Source organism: Varanus komodoensis, unplaced genomic scaffold (assembly GCF_004798865.1).
Source record: "Varanus komodoensis strain SLA01 unplaced genomic scaffold, ASM479886v1 scaffold6_2, whole genome shotgun sequence".
Classification (NCBI taxonomy): domain Eukaryota; kingdom Metazoa; phylum Chordata; class Lepidosauria; order Squamata; family Varanidae; genus Varanus; species Varanus komodoensis.
Genome location: NW_025336346.1, coordinates 872927 through 886317, shown reverse-complemented (window position 1 = coordinate 886317; position 13391 = coordinate 872927). Strand labels below are relative to the sequence as shown.

Sequence of the window (13391 nt, the reverse complement as noted above, 5' to 3'; positions counted from 1 at the left end):
TGTTGGTTCCAAGATTGCCATTCTGTCAGCAGCTTACATACCTTGAACAGAGCAGGATTTTCCAATCCTCTTCTCCCACATGTAGTCCCTCTGCATTCCCTGTGATCTCTGAAGAATTGGGGGAATTTTGGCTGGGTTTTGCCTTGTATATAATATTACACAATTTTAATCTGAAGTCTCAGGTTACAGTCATGTTTTACAGATCCTGAAAGCATCATATGGTTTTGTAATAATGCTATTTACAAGCTAAAAAGCTAAGCACTTTTAAACTCCAGTGATTTCACTTTAATACCCTTTGATGTGCAGATCCTGTGTAAGAAATAATTTTATAATTTGGACTGCAAACCACAAATCTCTCAAATGTTCTGGGGATTGCACTTTTTATCCTCTTCCTGAATAATATCTCTTACTGACTACTCTCATGCTTTGTCCTTGATACATGTTTCTTTGATTTCATTTTCCCAAAATGTTGGTGGAATTTCTTGCATAAAAGTTAATGTGCAGTTCAGTTAGTTATATTAAGAATTATCATTCCCAACTATGACATTTAACTTTTCCATCTTAGAAACAAAAAAACCTCGAGTCTCTGGAAAGAAAAAAGCCATTGCCCAAGATGAAGTTGTAGAGAGCAACAGTGCATTTGGAAAGCTCCTGAAGACAGCAGGGATTATACTGAGAGCAGGAGAAAGCCAGAATGAAATAGGTACAGATTTTTGTGCTGATGGTAACAGTTATGCTAAAAGGAAATTAAGTGCCAATCACTGAGTTCCATCTCATCAACACTGATTTCCTGTCAACAGTTCTGAAGAAGTGCTCCATTTAATCATGATCGTTTAAGTTTAACTAAAGATTGTGTTATGGTGTGTCTGGATTAGCAGAGATTTGTCTATATAAATGCACTACTGATATTTTCAGCAAGGAGAACTACATTCAGTTTACTCAGTTGCAAGTTACGCATGCTTGTTTCTTTCCCTTTCTGATATTTCTAGATAGTTGTAAGTATTTGTAAGTAATGGCAAAGAAACAGAAATAGCAGATTGTCTGAGGGAGAACTCATTATTTTGCTCCCTTGTTTTAGTGAGATAAATTCTGTACCTTTAGCAGCTTTAAGATAGACATGCAACAGGTGCAGCATTGCTTTCATTTAAGGTTGTCATGTTTTTCTAGGTGGGCTTCTGTGCCTTCAGTAGCTGTATAGCAAACAGAAAAAGAATCAGTGAATGTTATTTTCAGCATGCAAATACAGCATCACCTTGCTGATTTTCTGCTGCAATTGTTAAATATAAAGTAGCCCTGCCAGAAATGTATTTATTTACTTTCACTGAGCTACAGTTGTACCCTACTATCACTGCACCTATAGGCTGGGGAGAGCTTTGCCTGGTGCAATTTTGTCCATCTTGGAGAAAATAAAAGAAGGGAGGAAGGTGGCACTTTCAGAGTATTCTGATTTGAGTGTGACACTGTTTGGCTCTGATACTTTTCCATAGCTGTGGATGGAGCAATTTTCCAGAAGAAGTTACATCAAGCCTTGAGAAAGCACCCTTCCTATCCGCAGGTATGAACCTGACATCGCAGGATGTTTCTAAACATCACAGGATGTACCTGAAATTTAATAGGCTCATTTTATGATGATTCTGACTTCCAAAGCGGGGGGGGGGGGGGGAGAACAACTCAAGACTATTCTGTATTCTGTAAATGGAAAAATGTAAAACTTTGAACAGGCACTCATCACCACCGCTTTGTTTCTAAGTTCAGATGTTGCTTTGAATCTGTTTCTCACACCATTCACTTCAGTGAGTGACCTAAGATTTTAGCTATGTGAATTGCAATCAAAGTAGAACAGAAGAGAAAAAGATAAATGCCTTGAAGATCAATAGAGAGTTTTTTCACTTAGGAATCTGCTAACAGTTTGGAAGGAGTGTGTGGATTTTACAGGGAAGCCTAATAATGTACAAAGTAGAATTATTTTATATTTCTCATAAAGTTCAAGAGGAACAGACATTGAGCAGAAATTTCTGTCTCCCATTTGTGTGTTAGTGTTTTGCTGTAATTTACAGTCAGGAATATAGCTTGGTCTTTATTTTCTTGCTTTCCTTTATTCCTGTTAGATCATTGAGGAGTTAATTAGTGGTTTGGAATCCCACATTGAAAACAGAGATCAGTTCAGGAATTGTCTTCTTCCATGCATTCCTGCACAAAGTCAGGATACAAGGTCAATGAAAAAGTTTATTTTTTCCTCCCTGCATGGTATAATTATATGGCAGTGTACGACCCAGTGGATTGAAATTGGAGTTTCCTGAACTTTAATTTTGGTGGGAGTGGGGAGGGGAATAAAACTTAATTACAGATACACCTATTAGAGGTCAACTCCTAAACAAAAAAAACAAAAGATAGGGACTTCAAACATACACAGCTGTCAGAGTTGGGCACACTGTGCCTATTCCATCTAAATGAAGCCATGTCTACTGCTGTCCCTGTCGTGGCATACCTCTGAAACTCCCTGAGGGAAGGGATCTGCTCATTCCAGTCTCTTGAGTAAGGTGCATCCCACAGCAGTGGGGAGGTTTCTGCTTTATAACAATCCCTCTATTTGTCCTTGGCTTCAAACTACATTGTCTGCAAAGCTTTGCAATGAATAGGCAGGTCTGCCACCCAGTGATTGAAGGTGGTATTGCTGTCTTCAGATGCATTGACACATTTTTGTGTGTGTGTGTCTATTTGTCCTTGGCTTCAAACTACATTGTCTGCAAAGCTTTGCAATGAATAGGCAGGTCTGCCACCCAGTGATTGAAGGTGGTATTGCTGTCTTCAGATGCATTGACACATTTTTGTGTGTGTGTGTGTGTGTGAGCTGCCCCAAGGCTTTGTTGCGATGGGGGGCGGCATAGAAATGTTTTTAATTAATTAATTAATATTTAAAAAACCACCAAATAATCCCAGGGTGCACAACCCTGGCATCTCCTTAGTATGCATGCCACGTTTCAGGTTTTTAAGTCTCACAGTTTTGGCACTACTGACTGACAGGCATACTCTTTTATTATAAATGTATTTATGATATCTGTGTACATTCCTTTACTTAAAGAGCTCAAGTATCTCTGTCCATTACAGTAATAGCATCCATTCATATTGTGAAAGTCTCATTAAGCTGCTCCTTGGAATTGAGATATTACAGGTAAGATTACTACTCAGTCATTCTAATCTTCTCTTGTCTGTCTGGTGTTCACATGTAGAAAATAGCAGAACCATGAACTGCAGTAGATATCCATAATTTTTGGCAGCTAATTATTTGTATTCATCATTGATCCCCTGAATATTTTGGATGTACAGAGAATTTGGGTGAGGGATGGGGGCTTGCCTCACTTTGTGCTGGGCTTCAGAGAAAGGACAAAAGAACACAAATTCATTTTATTGCTGTTTCTTCTCCAAAGTCCAGCATGAAGTGAGAGGCCAATCCTTGCATACCATGAATTACTGAGGAAGATTTCTTGCATTTTGTAGAGGAGATTTACAGGATGAGATTTGGAGCTATAATATTGTGTAAAAAGTGTGCTAACACAAGGCAATTATAATTTTCTCAAAACACTTTGAACTTTTTCTCTTTGGAAGCCTGCCGTAATACGATTGCTATTTGAAAAACTCCCTGAATTTTTTCATGAAAGGTTAGTGCTTTGCTACTTTAATTTTTAACGTGGGCTATTGTTGATTTTCTAGCTATCAATTTTTAATTACTTCTTGCAATACCCCAAATTGGGTCATATCCATCCATAAAAAATGGAGTTGTATAAATATTTCCTCCAAGGTTCTGAGCATTCTATAAAATTTGAGGTTTGATGCACAAGATTCTTACCTGCTTTGCAATGAAAATCTTAAATGGCCTAATAAATAAATCAGTCATTGTGAACTTTGTTGATGCTATGCACAAGACTAGACTAGAATATTTCACAGTGTTATTGCATCTCCTAAAGTGGTTTCTTCATAGCATGACAGAGTACCATTATTCCCAACAGAAATTGTTAAAGAAAAGGTTATTTTTGATGAATCAGATTTTGGGATGCTTTTAGAGAGGAATAAGCAGTGCATCATTGCATCCTGCTTTGGCTTCTTTCAAGATTTTTGTCAGTAGTTAAAAAAGGGCGATAGCTATGCTTGATCTTTTCCCCCACTCTTTGTTTTTCTGATCTTTCAGTGTGGGCAGTGATGGACTCAGTTTGCCCCGACTCATTGTCAGTCAGTTAAAATGGCTTGACAGAATAGTTGACAACAAGGCAAGTACTACCACTGCAATCAATCAGTACTCTGTTTCTACTCTGATATCGTTTAATATTCATTGAGCATTAACAATATGCTAGGTATGTGCTAGTTCCTACAGCACATAACTTGTGGTGTGTTGCTATTCTCCTTATGGAGAAATCAAGCTATGTTCACCACCAGATATAGTGATGGCCAGCAGTTGGATGGCTTTAAATGGGGGTTAGACAAATAAATGGAAGGGAAAGCTAAATGTTTGTAAGGTAAATAGTCTATGTAATATATTTCCAAGTTCCATTTCACGTGTATACATAGCGTAAATACCTTGGCTTCTCTGTTAATGCTATATTTAAGCCGTCAATGTTAGGGAAATGTGCTGTTCCTGTGTATTCTGATGCTGCTGTCACCTGCAGGGTCTCGTATCAACAATCATGGAAATGATTTGTGTTTCTCCTCCACCAATCCAACATGACATTATCATAAGCTTGCCAGAAATCCTGGAAGATTCCCAACATAGTGAAATTGCCAAAGAGCTTGGGTAAGTTTTATTCTAATATGTTTTATGTTTTACTCTTTATGAAATTTTCTGTTAGCTTGCCCAGCTGATCTGGCATAAGTGAACAAAGACAAACTAGCACATGTCTAAAGAAGGGGAATCAGGATGCTGAAGTGTCTGGAAACCAAATGTCATGTATCACATCAGTCATGAGCAATGGTTGAAAAAGCTGGGTATGGGGGAGGTATAATATATAAACACCTATCACATAGTTCCAAGCAAAAAGTCCCTAATATAACAATTACTTTGTGTTCTGTTGTTTGACAATGAACATTATTTTCTTTGCATGCTTTCTTATTTGTGCTGGTAGCTGAAAGCTAAACTCTAAAGGTTTTTTCTGTTTTTGTTATGGTTTATAGCTAACCACTTCAAGAGAAACTCATAGTATTTTTCTTTATTTTATTGTGTATTTAAAAACTTGTTTGATAGGCAGATAGGTGTGTGTGCGCATGCATGTCACACACAAACCATACTGACAAGCACGATGGTGTTACATAATGTGGGTCCAAAATTTAGAACCTTACATATTGCTAATATATGTATATGGCTGGATTGTGCAATGCTGTGTGCAAATATATTACTTTCCATTTGGATGCTATAATATTGGAATTGGTTCCTATTGTCCTCAAGAAGAACTTCTAGCTAATACATGATGCTATGATCAACTGACCGTGTTTTATTAAACCTTTCTGCATGTGATGTCTTGCCAGCCCAGTATGTAAACAATCCACACATTCACCAGCAATAAAACTAAAGTCCTTTAATGCTAATTGTCTACAAGATTTATAACTCTATAGATAAGCTTTCTAATAGCAGTCCTTGCTATACAGATGTTAACCCCCTAATGGCTTCTCTTCCCAAGCCCAAGTGGGATCATTCTCCCAAGTCACGCCTTTCCTCCCCCCTACGTAATAAATCTGCCGTTGTTGATATCTACGTAAAATCCTCCTGTTCTCAGCTTTTGAAAAATCCACAAGGCCTACTGTGTCTTCTGTTTCTGACTCGGGGAGATCAGCATCATGGGGGAAGAGGCAGTTTGCTCTGCCTCTTTCTGCATAGAACTCACAGCTTCCTCTTTCTCATGACTCCCTGGCTCTAATAAAGGACCAGGCATTTGCTCAACGTGTTGGGAGTCAGAGGAAGACGCAGCAGCTGGCTCTGCTGTCCCTACGCTGAGTTGTGGGGTCGCTTCTTGGACACTGGTCGTCAAGTGCAAGTCCTCCTCATGAGTCAGTGCTTCTGTCGGAGCTTCATGCATGACACTGCATCTTCTTGCTGGCTGCTTTGAGCTGCTGTCTTTCTTTGAATGAACACCATTTTATAATGGTGTTATAAAGATTACTAAAATAATCTATGTGAGGTACTTGAAGTGTTTAAAGATGTTGCTATTCCTTGTAAATAACAAAAGCTGGCAAGTGGTATATTATTTTAGAACAGCTGTAATATTTATTTGTTTATTTTAAAGCTTTTATAAAACGTCCCTCTTCTAGAGTCTCAGGATGGTTTAGTTAATTTTGTACCTTTTGTGCTGCTAAAAAATTGGAAAACTCTACCTAGCGGTTTATTAATAATTCTCCATGTAAATTTATATTGAATTGTTGTTGTTAGTTGCGAAGTCGTGTCCAACCCATCGTGACCCCATGGACAACATTCCTCCAGGCCCTCTTGTCCTCCACCATCCCCCGGAGTCCACTCAAGCTCACACCAACTGCTTCAGTGACTCCATCCAGCCACCTCATCCTCTGCCGTCCCCTTCTTCTTTTGCCATCTATTGTTCCCAGCATTAGGCTCTTCTCCAGGGAGTCCTTCCTTTTCATGAGGTGGCCAAAGTATTTGAGTTTCATCTTCAGTATCTGACCTTCTAAAGAGCAGTCAGGGTTGATCTCCTCTAGGACTGACCGGTTTGATCTTGCAGTCCAAGGGACTCGCAAGAGTCTCCGCCAGCACCACAATTCAAAGGCCTCAATCCTTTGACACTCAGCCTTCCTTATGGTCCAACTTTCACAGCCATATATTGCAACTGGGAAAACCATAGCCTTGACTAGACGCACTTTTGTTGGCAGGGTGATGTCTCTGCTTTTTAGTATGCTATCTAGTTATATTGAATAGATTGTAGTTAATACTCCACTTTGGGTGTGTTCCTATGTGTTGCACATATATGCAAAGTATGTATGCTTGTCTTACATTTCAGTTCCTTGCTAAAAGAGAAGACTGAGTTGACTGTTCCAATCCTGGATGCTCTTTCTAGTTTGAATCTTGATCTGGGACTTCTGTCTGAGGTAAGAAATCTTGTGTTACATGGAAAGGCTCACAGGCAAGAAGTAAGTGCTTTTTAAAGTAACTATACAAGTGAAACCATGTACTCTTGGTACATAAAAATGTGAGATGCAGCACAGGAAGAAGCAAAAGGAATTAAATTTGTCCAGGCTAAAAATATCACATTCTCAGATCAGCTAAGAACTCCTTTTTGATAATTCCATCTGCATATTGAACCTGGGTAGGAGGCGATGGTGTTGATTGTGCCATAACCATTGTGTTCTTTTCCTCTGGAGAGTCATATGATCCTTCTAAGCATTTTTGGGAAGGCTTGAGCAACCTCTAAAATGTTTTTCTTTCTTTTGCTGATTATTTTGGGTTCTAAAGGGGAGGATGGGCACATGTGATTTTTTGGTTCTAATGTTGGAGGAGGTGTTCCCAGGCATTTTTGTGGCCCTTGTTGCCTTCCACCCTCACTCCTGCTGTTGAATTAGCCACCACAGCAGCAGTAAAATTCCCTATAGTTTTCCTTCAAAGTGTAGCACACAAGGAAAGCATGCCTTGCTGGAAAGTAGAATCTTAGTCCTGGAAGGGGCCCAGGAGTGCATTTTTGCTTTCCTGAAAGATTGATGCTCCCTTTTTTTGTTTTGTTTTTGTTTTTTGGATTTTGGTGGCAACAAGGGTGGCATGATAGCAATTTCAGTGAAAAGATGGGTGTGGCCCCAGTGAGTTCTGGTGGAATTAGTCCCCAGACCCATAGACTCTGCCTACCCTTGTTCTAATACCTTGTTTTAACTTGCACGCACACACACTCTTCTCTGTATTATATATCTACATGCAAATGCATGCAAGCAAAAAGAAAGTGTTATTTAGCCTGTGTGAATGATCCATTGCAATCTGTCAGGAGCCCTAGGAATGGGGCCTATAGGAAGCATGCATTAATAAATAAATCTTTTGCCTTTTCTCATTCTTACAACTGAACAATTTGCTGCTTTCCCCGTAGGTACGCCAGTCTATCATGGTCACAGTAGCTGCTGTAAAAGTGGAAGATTTGCCTGTAGTAGTTAAATTTATTCTTCGTTCCATCAAGGCCACTGATGCAATAGAGGTGAGGAACCTATCCTTAAGCCGCAGAGACAGATTCATGAGTGTTCTTTCAGAATGCAAAGATTTCCATGCTGGGATAAGCACTCAGATATCTGCTTTCTGTCTGCATCTGAGCAACCACATAGACCAGCATATCTGGAGTCATAGTCAAGTTTTCTGGTTGCATTAAATCCCTTTTCTCTTACTTAGGCAGACAAGAGTGTAATTCTGGCTAAAGAGGAAATGCCTTATAATCATTCTAGAAACATGAACCGTTTCTTATTTATTTGTTTATTGGCTTTCTAACCTGCTGTATTAGCCACATTGTTCCCTGGGAGAGTTACAGTAACAAAACAATAAATCCAGTATAAAAACAAAAATTACAAATTACAATAACACAGTATTACCAACATAAAATGTGCTACTGACAGAACTAATAACTTCATAAAAAGGCATACTCCATAGTTAAAATACTATTAAAACAGATTAACAATTAAAGTACTGTTGGAATAAAAAGGTCTTTGCTTAACACTGAAAAGAATATAGAGAGGATGCAAGGCAAACCTCTCTGGGGACCACATTCCAAAGTCGGGGTGCCACTCCAGAAAAGGCCCTTCTTCTTGCCGCCATGCTCCTTATTTCCTGAGGAGTGGGCTCCTTCAGAAGGAAATCAGATGCAGCTCTAAGGTGCCAAGTAGGTTCTTACAGGAAGAGGCACTCCTTTCGATACCCTGGCCCCAAGCTGTTTAGGACTTTAAACACTAGTGTTAGCATCTTGAATCGGGCCCAGACCTCAATTGGGAGTCACTGGAAATGGTAGAGGACTGGCTTTATATGATCATATCTGCTAGTTCTTGTAAGCAGTCTAGCCACCCTATTTGGGCCAATTGAAGTTTCTGGACCATCTTCAAGGGAAGCCCCATGAAGAGTGCATTGCAATAATCCAGGTGAGAGGTCTAACAAGCTACCTGGTTTTTGTATTGTGGTAGAAAAGTGGAAATAGAAGTGGAAGAGGCATCATATTGCAGACAAAAGTTTTAGACCAAACATTGCTCTTAAACATCCCCAGCGACCATATACTTTCCCCTTATCTTCTTGTTCATATGTTTATTTCCATAAAAGGAAAAAAGTTATAAAATACATTAATTGCAAAAATAGCCTATTCCCAGTTAAAAAAAGTGTTAAATACATGTGTAGAAAAATGTTAACAATTATAAAATGATTTAAATGTCTGCTTTACAGTAGACTTTATAGGCTTTTTCTTTTACTTCTATTTTTTTTCTCCCTAACTACCACCTTGAAATGTGATTGCTGTCTGTGTCCATGATTGATTGATTGATTGATTGATTGATGTGAGAACATATGCACTGCTGTTCTGCAGGTAATTTCTGGCCTTCGTAAGAAGCTTGACTTGGACTCCTGTGTTTCACTACCATGGATTCAGGCTTCGCAGAGCAAACTCAGGAGTCAGCCCCAGGCAAGGTTTGTGTGTGATGCCAAGTGACGTTAAACCCATCCTGAGCCTTGCTGGGGCAGCATGTGAGCACTCTGCTCAATACTGCAGCAGCACATTATGAAGAAACGCAATACTGTTCAGCTAGTACTGCTCTTTTTCTATTCCTGGATCTCTGGTGACTTTAGATGTGGCCAACAGTTCATCTCCTATCAAACCCACTCATGGTTAAATCTCGCTGTTTAAGTGCTCTCTCTTCTCTAGCCAAACTAGCACCACCATCATAGATTTTTTTCTGGCTGCGCTGTAGTACTGGCCTCCATTACTCACTCTATCTGATCCTTTGGAAACATCTGACAGTTTATTTATTTATTTATTTATTTCAAAGGGATTTTCTATACTGTCCTATTACTGAGAGTCTCAGGATGGTCTTACAATAAAATAAAGTGAAGCACAGCATAATCTTTTATTTTAAACCTTAAAATGTTGGGGAAAAGAAAAGGTATATCTGTATACATATATCTGCCGCAGGGACCTCATTTTCCTAAGGGTCATAAGCTTGTGAATTGTGGAGCTAGGTTACACGTTGCAGGCACCATTATGTGTGTAGGAGTGAGTGCCATATAATAAAAGTAATGCATAGAGAGATTTGCCATGAGAATTGTCCCCATCGTAGAATAGCAGAGTTGGAAAGGTCCATGAAGACCACTGGGTCCACCCCGCTGCTGTTGCAGGACACCATTTTACACCATCGCACTTAGATGACTGTCCAGTTTCACCTTGAATGTCTTTAGTGTAAAAGAGCCCATCACCTCTCTAGGCAACTGGTTTCACTGTTGAATTGCTCTGACAGTGAAAAAAAACTTTTTCTGATATCTAGCCTGAATCTGGGTTGTCACAACTTGAAATGATCATTCCTTGTCCTACACTCTGGTATCAGCAAGAAGTGATCTTGACCTTCCCCTTTGTGGCAGCCTTTGCGGTACTTATAAAGTGATCTCATGGCCCCCTCAGCCTTCTCTTCTCAGGACTGAACATGCCCAGTCTCTCTTCATAGGGAAGTGTTTCCAAACCCTGGATCATTTTTGTTGCCTTCTTCTGGACCACTTCTAATTTTTCTGCATCATTTTTAAATCTCAGTGCCCAGAACTGGACACAATATTCCAGATGAGGTCTGACTAGTGAGCAGTACAGGGGAACTACTACTTCTTGTGATTTGGAAGTAATACTTCTGTTAATGCTCTCCAAATTAGCATTTGTCCTTTTTGTGGCTGCATCGAATTGTTGCCTCATACTTAGCCTGTTGTCCACAATAACTCGAGGGTCTTGCCACATATTCCCCATCTTGTACTCATGCATTTGGTTTCTTTTTCCTAGGTGGAGGACCTGGCATTTGTCCCTACTGATTCTCATTCTGTTGCTTTCAGCCCAGTTTATCAAGATTGCCCTGGATCTTCATTCCATCTTCTAGGGTGTTTGCTATTCCACCCAGTTTTGTATCATCTGCAGATTTTATTATTTGTCCTTGTAGTTCCCCATCTAAATCATTAATGAAGATGTTGAAGAGCACTGGGGCTAGGACAGAACCCTGTAGCACCCCATTAGTTACCTCTCTCCAGTCTGAGACGGTGCCATTGATGGGCAATCTTTGTGTCTGATTTAGCAGCTAATTTTGGATCCAACTAATAGTTTTTCTATCTCTCATGTAGAGGATCTTCTCACCACTAGCAACTGCAAATATCTGAGGGGCATACTATGCCAGTCCATAATTGGGATGACTGATGCTAGGAAACATATAGCCTAGGTTAGGGTTAGACATATACCAGTTAGAGAATCTCTGTATACTTCCATCCATGCCTAGTGCAATTGTTGTATCTCCTTCAGTTATTATTTGTTCTATGTTTATTTGGTATTTCCTCTGCCTTGGGCAGTACCATTCTCTCTTCATTTGTCGTCTCTACCTTCACTCAGACGATTACAGTTCATTGTTCCTAATGTTTTTCTACTTCATCTCTGCCAATGGATTTCTTTGTGTAATTTTGCCATTGAGGTCCATGTTGAATCAGTGCTATGTGCTGTAACATTGTTGTTAAGATGCTGGAAGTGCTATTCCCTTTTGTGCTTCTTTTCAGTCTACCTGCAAACCAAGCAAGTGTTAACCAGGACTGTGTCAAGCTCCTTTTTGAAGTTATAAAGTCAGCTGTTAAATACCAGAAGACCATTTCAGAAGGCTGGGTGAAGGTCAGACTGTTTTTCTTATGTATCTCCTTTTTGCCATGTTGTCCTTTTACATTCAGCTTTTGTAAAACAATATTGTACTTTAGACTTGATCCAAATCTGTCATAAACTATTTTCATCCTTGAACACATAAGGATGAAACACAAGATATTAACGGAACTGTTTTGTGGCTGAATTGAGAATGTATATGCACATTTGAAAAGAGTGATGCTGTGGACACAGCAAGAGAAAGAAAAAATTGGCAGAGCTATGCACACCAAAAAACATCTACAGTGAAGAAACAGGCATTAGTAGCCTGATGCCCTGCTGATAGCCCATATGCTGTGCCCAGACTGTTGGGGAGGAACAGCCTGGAACCAGGCAACTGTGGAACTGTGCTTCCTATTCAGTATTATTCAGTAACATTTCCTAACTGTGTTTTAAAGTGCTATAGGGCTCCTGTAGTCAACACAGTATCTCGGGCTGCCATCCTGTATCCACTGCATTGGGAGTACATCCGACCAAATTTTAATGGGACTTTATTCTGACTGGAAATACATAGGATTGCATTGTTAAGGACCTTCATGAGGACCTTCATCTGTCCTCACACCTCATTTCTGAGTTCCAACCTGGTTGCTACCTGCATATGACTTAAGGAGTAAGCCTGTGGTCTCTAAGCAGTGTCTGATGGTTCCTCAGGTCAGAGTCTTGAGTCCCTCCTTCAGGGTTGAAAACCACACTTCGACCTCAGAAGGGGAGGTTAGAGATCCACCCACTTCTGCAGCCAACTTAGAAAGGACCGTGCCACTTGGCTTCTGAGATCAGAAACATAGAGAAGGGGAAAATGAGGCATTTTGAGACTAGAGAGGCCAAAGAGCAGACTGACTGGAACTTCTGCCACTGCAAGAATGCCCTTTCTAGATAGGGAAAAAAGCTTATTTAGAAAAAAAATACAGGACAGAAGGACAGATTGCCATAGCTTGCCTCTGCTGCTCTTCCTACCCTGCACAGGATGTTAATAAGTCTTCAAGTTTATTTAGTATATTCTAAATCCACCAAAAAACAAAGGTTCTTTGGATGGATTCCAAACAGTTAAAAGACTAAAATGCAATACAATAAAATGCAGTTGAAGATTTAAAATACAATGCAGGTATTTTAAAATGCAATGCAAACAACTAACAACACAGAAGTAAAACACCGGAGAAAATAACTACTGCATCCCTGAAATTCAGAATGAATTAGAATACTGTTTTCCTTTCCTAAATAGCCAAAATAAGATGGTAGTACTCTTGTTGCAAAAGGTAAAAATACAGGGCAAGAACGAGAGGAAGTATTGCTGCTAAAAACCTGTATCGGGCAATCCAGTAATGACACATGCCTGAAATGAAGTGACACTGTCTTTATAACAACTTTCTCTCTGCACCACACACACTTACCTGTTTGGGTGCCTGGCAAAGAATGAAGAGTTTCTCTTAACTGAGACCACTTTCTGCAAGCCCTTTAGACTCCCGAAGGAGGCGGCATTTCCTGAGAAGGTTCAGAAGTATTCTGGCTCATATAGCAAAGGCACTCAAA

At 39.7% G+C, this 13391-nt stretch overlaps 1 protein-coding gene across 1 annotated transcript in view; it reads left to right on the top strand.

Annotated features, from left to right (window-relative positions):
• FANCD2 (FA complementation group D2) overlaps positions 1-13391 on the top strand; it is a 65773-nt gene that overhangs the window by 2213 nt on the left and 50169 nt on the right. The window contains exons 3-13 of the mRNA XM_044451315.1: positions 566-703; positions 1488-1555; positions 2109-2212; positions 3109-3172; positions 3607-3659; positions 4187-4265; positions 4662-4786; positions 6996-7083; positions 8064-8168; positions 9528-9628; positions 11732-11840. Of these exons, the coding sequence (XP_044307250.1) occupies positions 566-703; positions 1488-1555; positions 2109-2212; positions 3109-3172; positions 3607-3659; positions 4187-4265; positions 4662-4786; positions 6996-7083; positions 8064-8168; positions 9528-9628; positions 11732-11840 (1034 nt within the window). The remainder of the gene's footprint in view (positions 1-565; positions 704-1487; positions 1556-2108; positions 2213-3108; positions 3173-3606; positions 3660-4186; positions 4266-4661; positions 4787-6995; positions 7084-8063; positions 8169-9527; positions 9629-11731; positions 11841-13391) is intronic.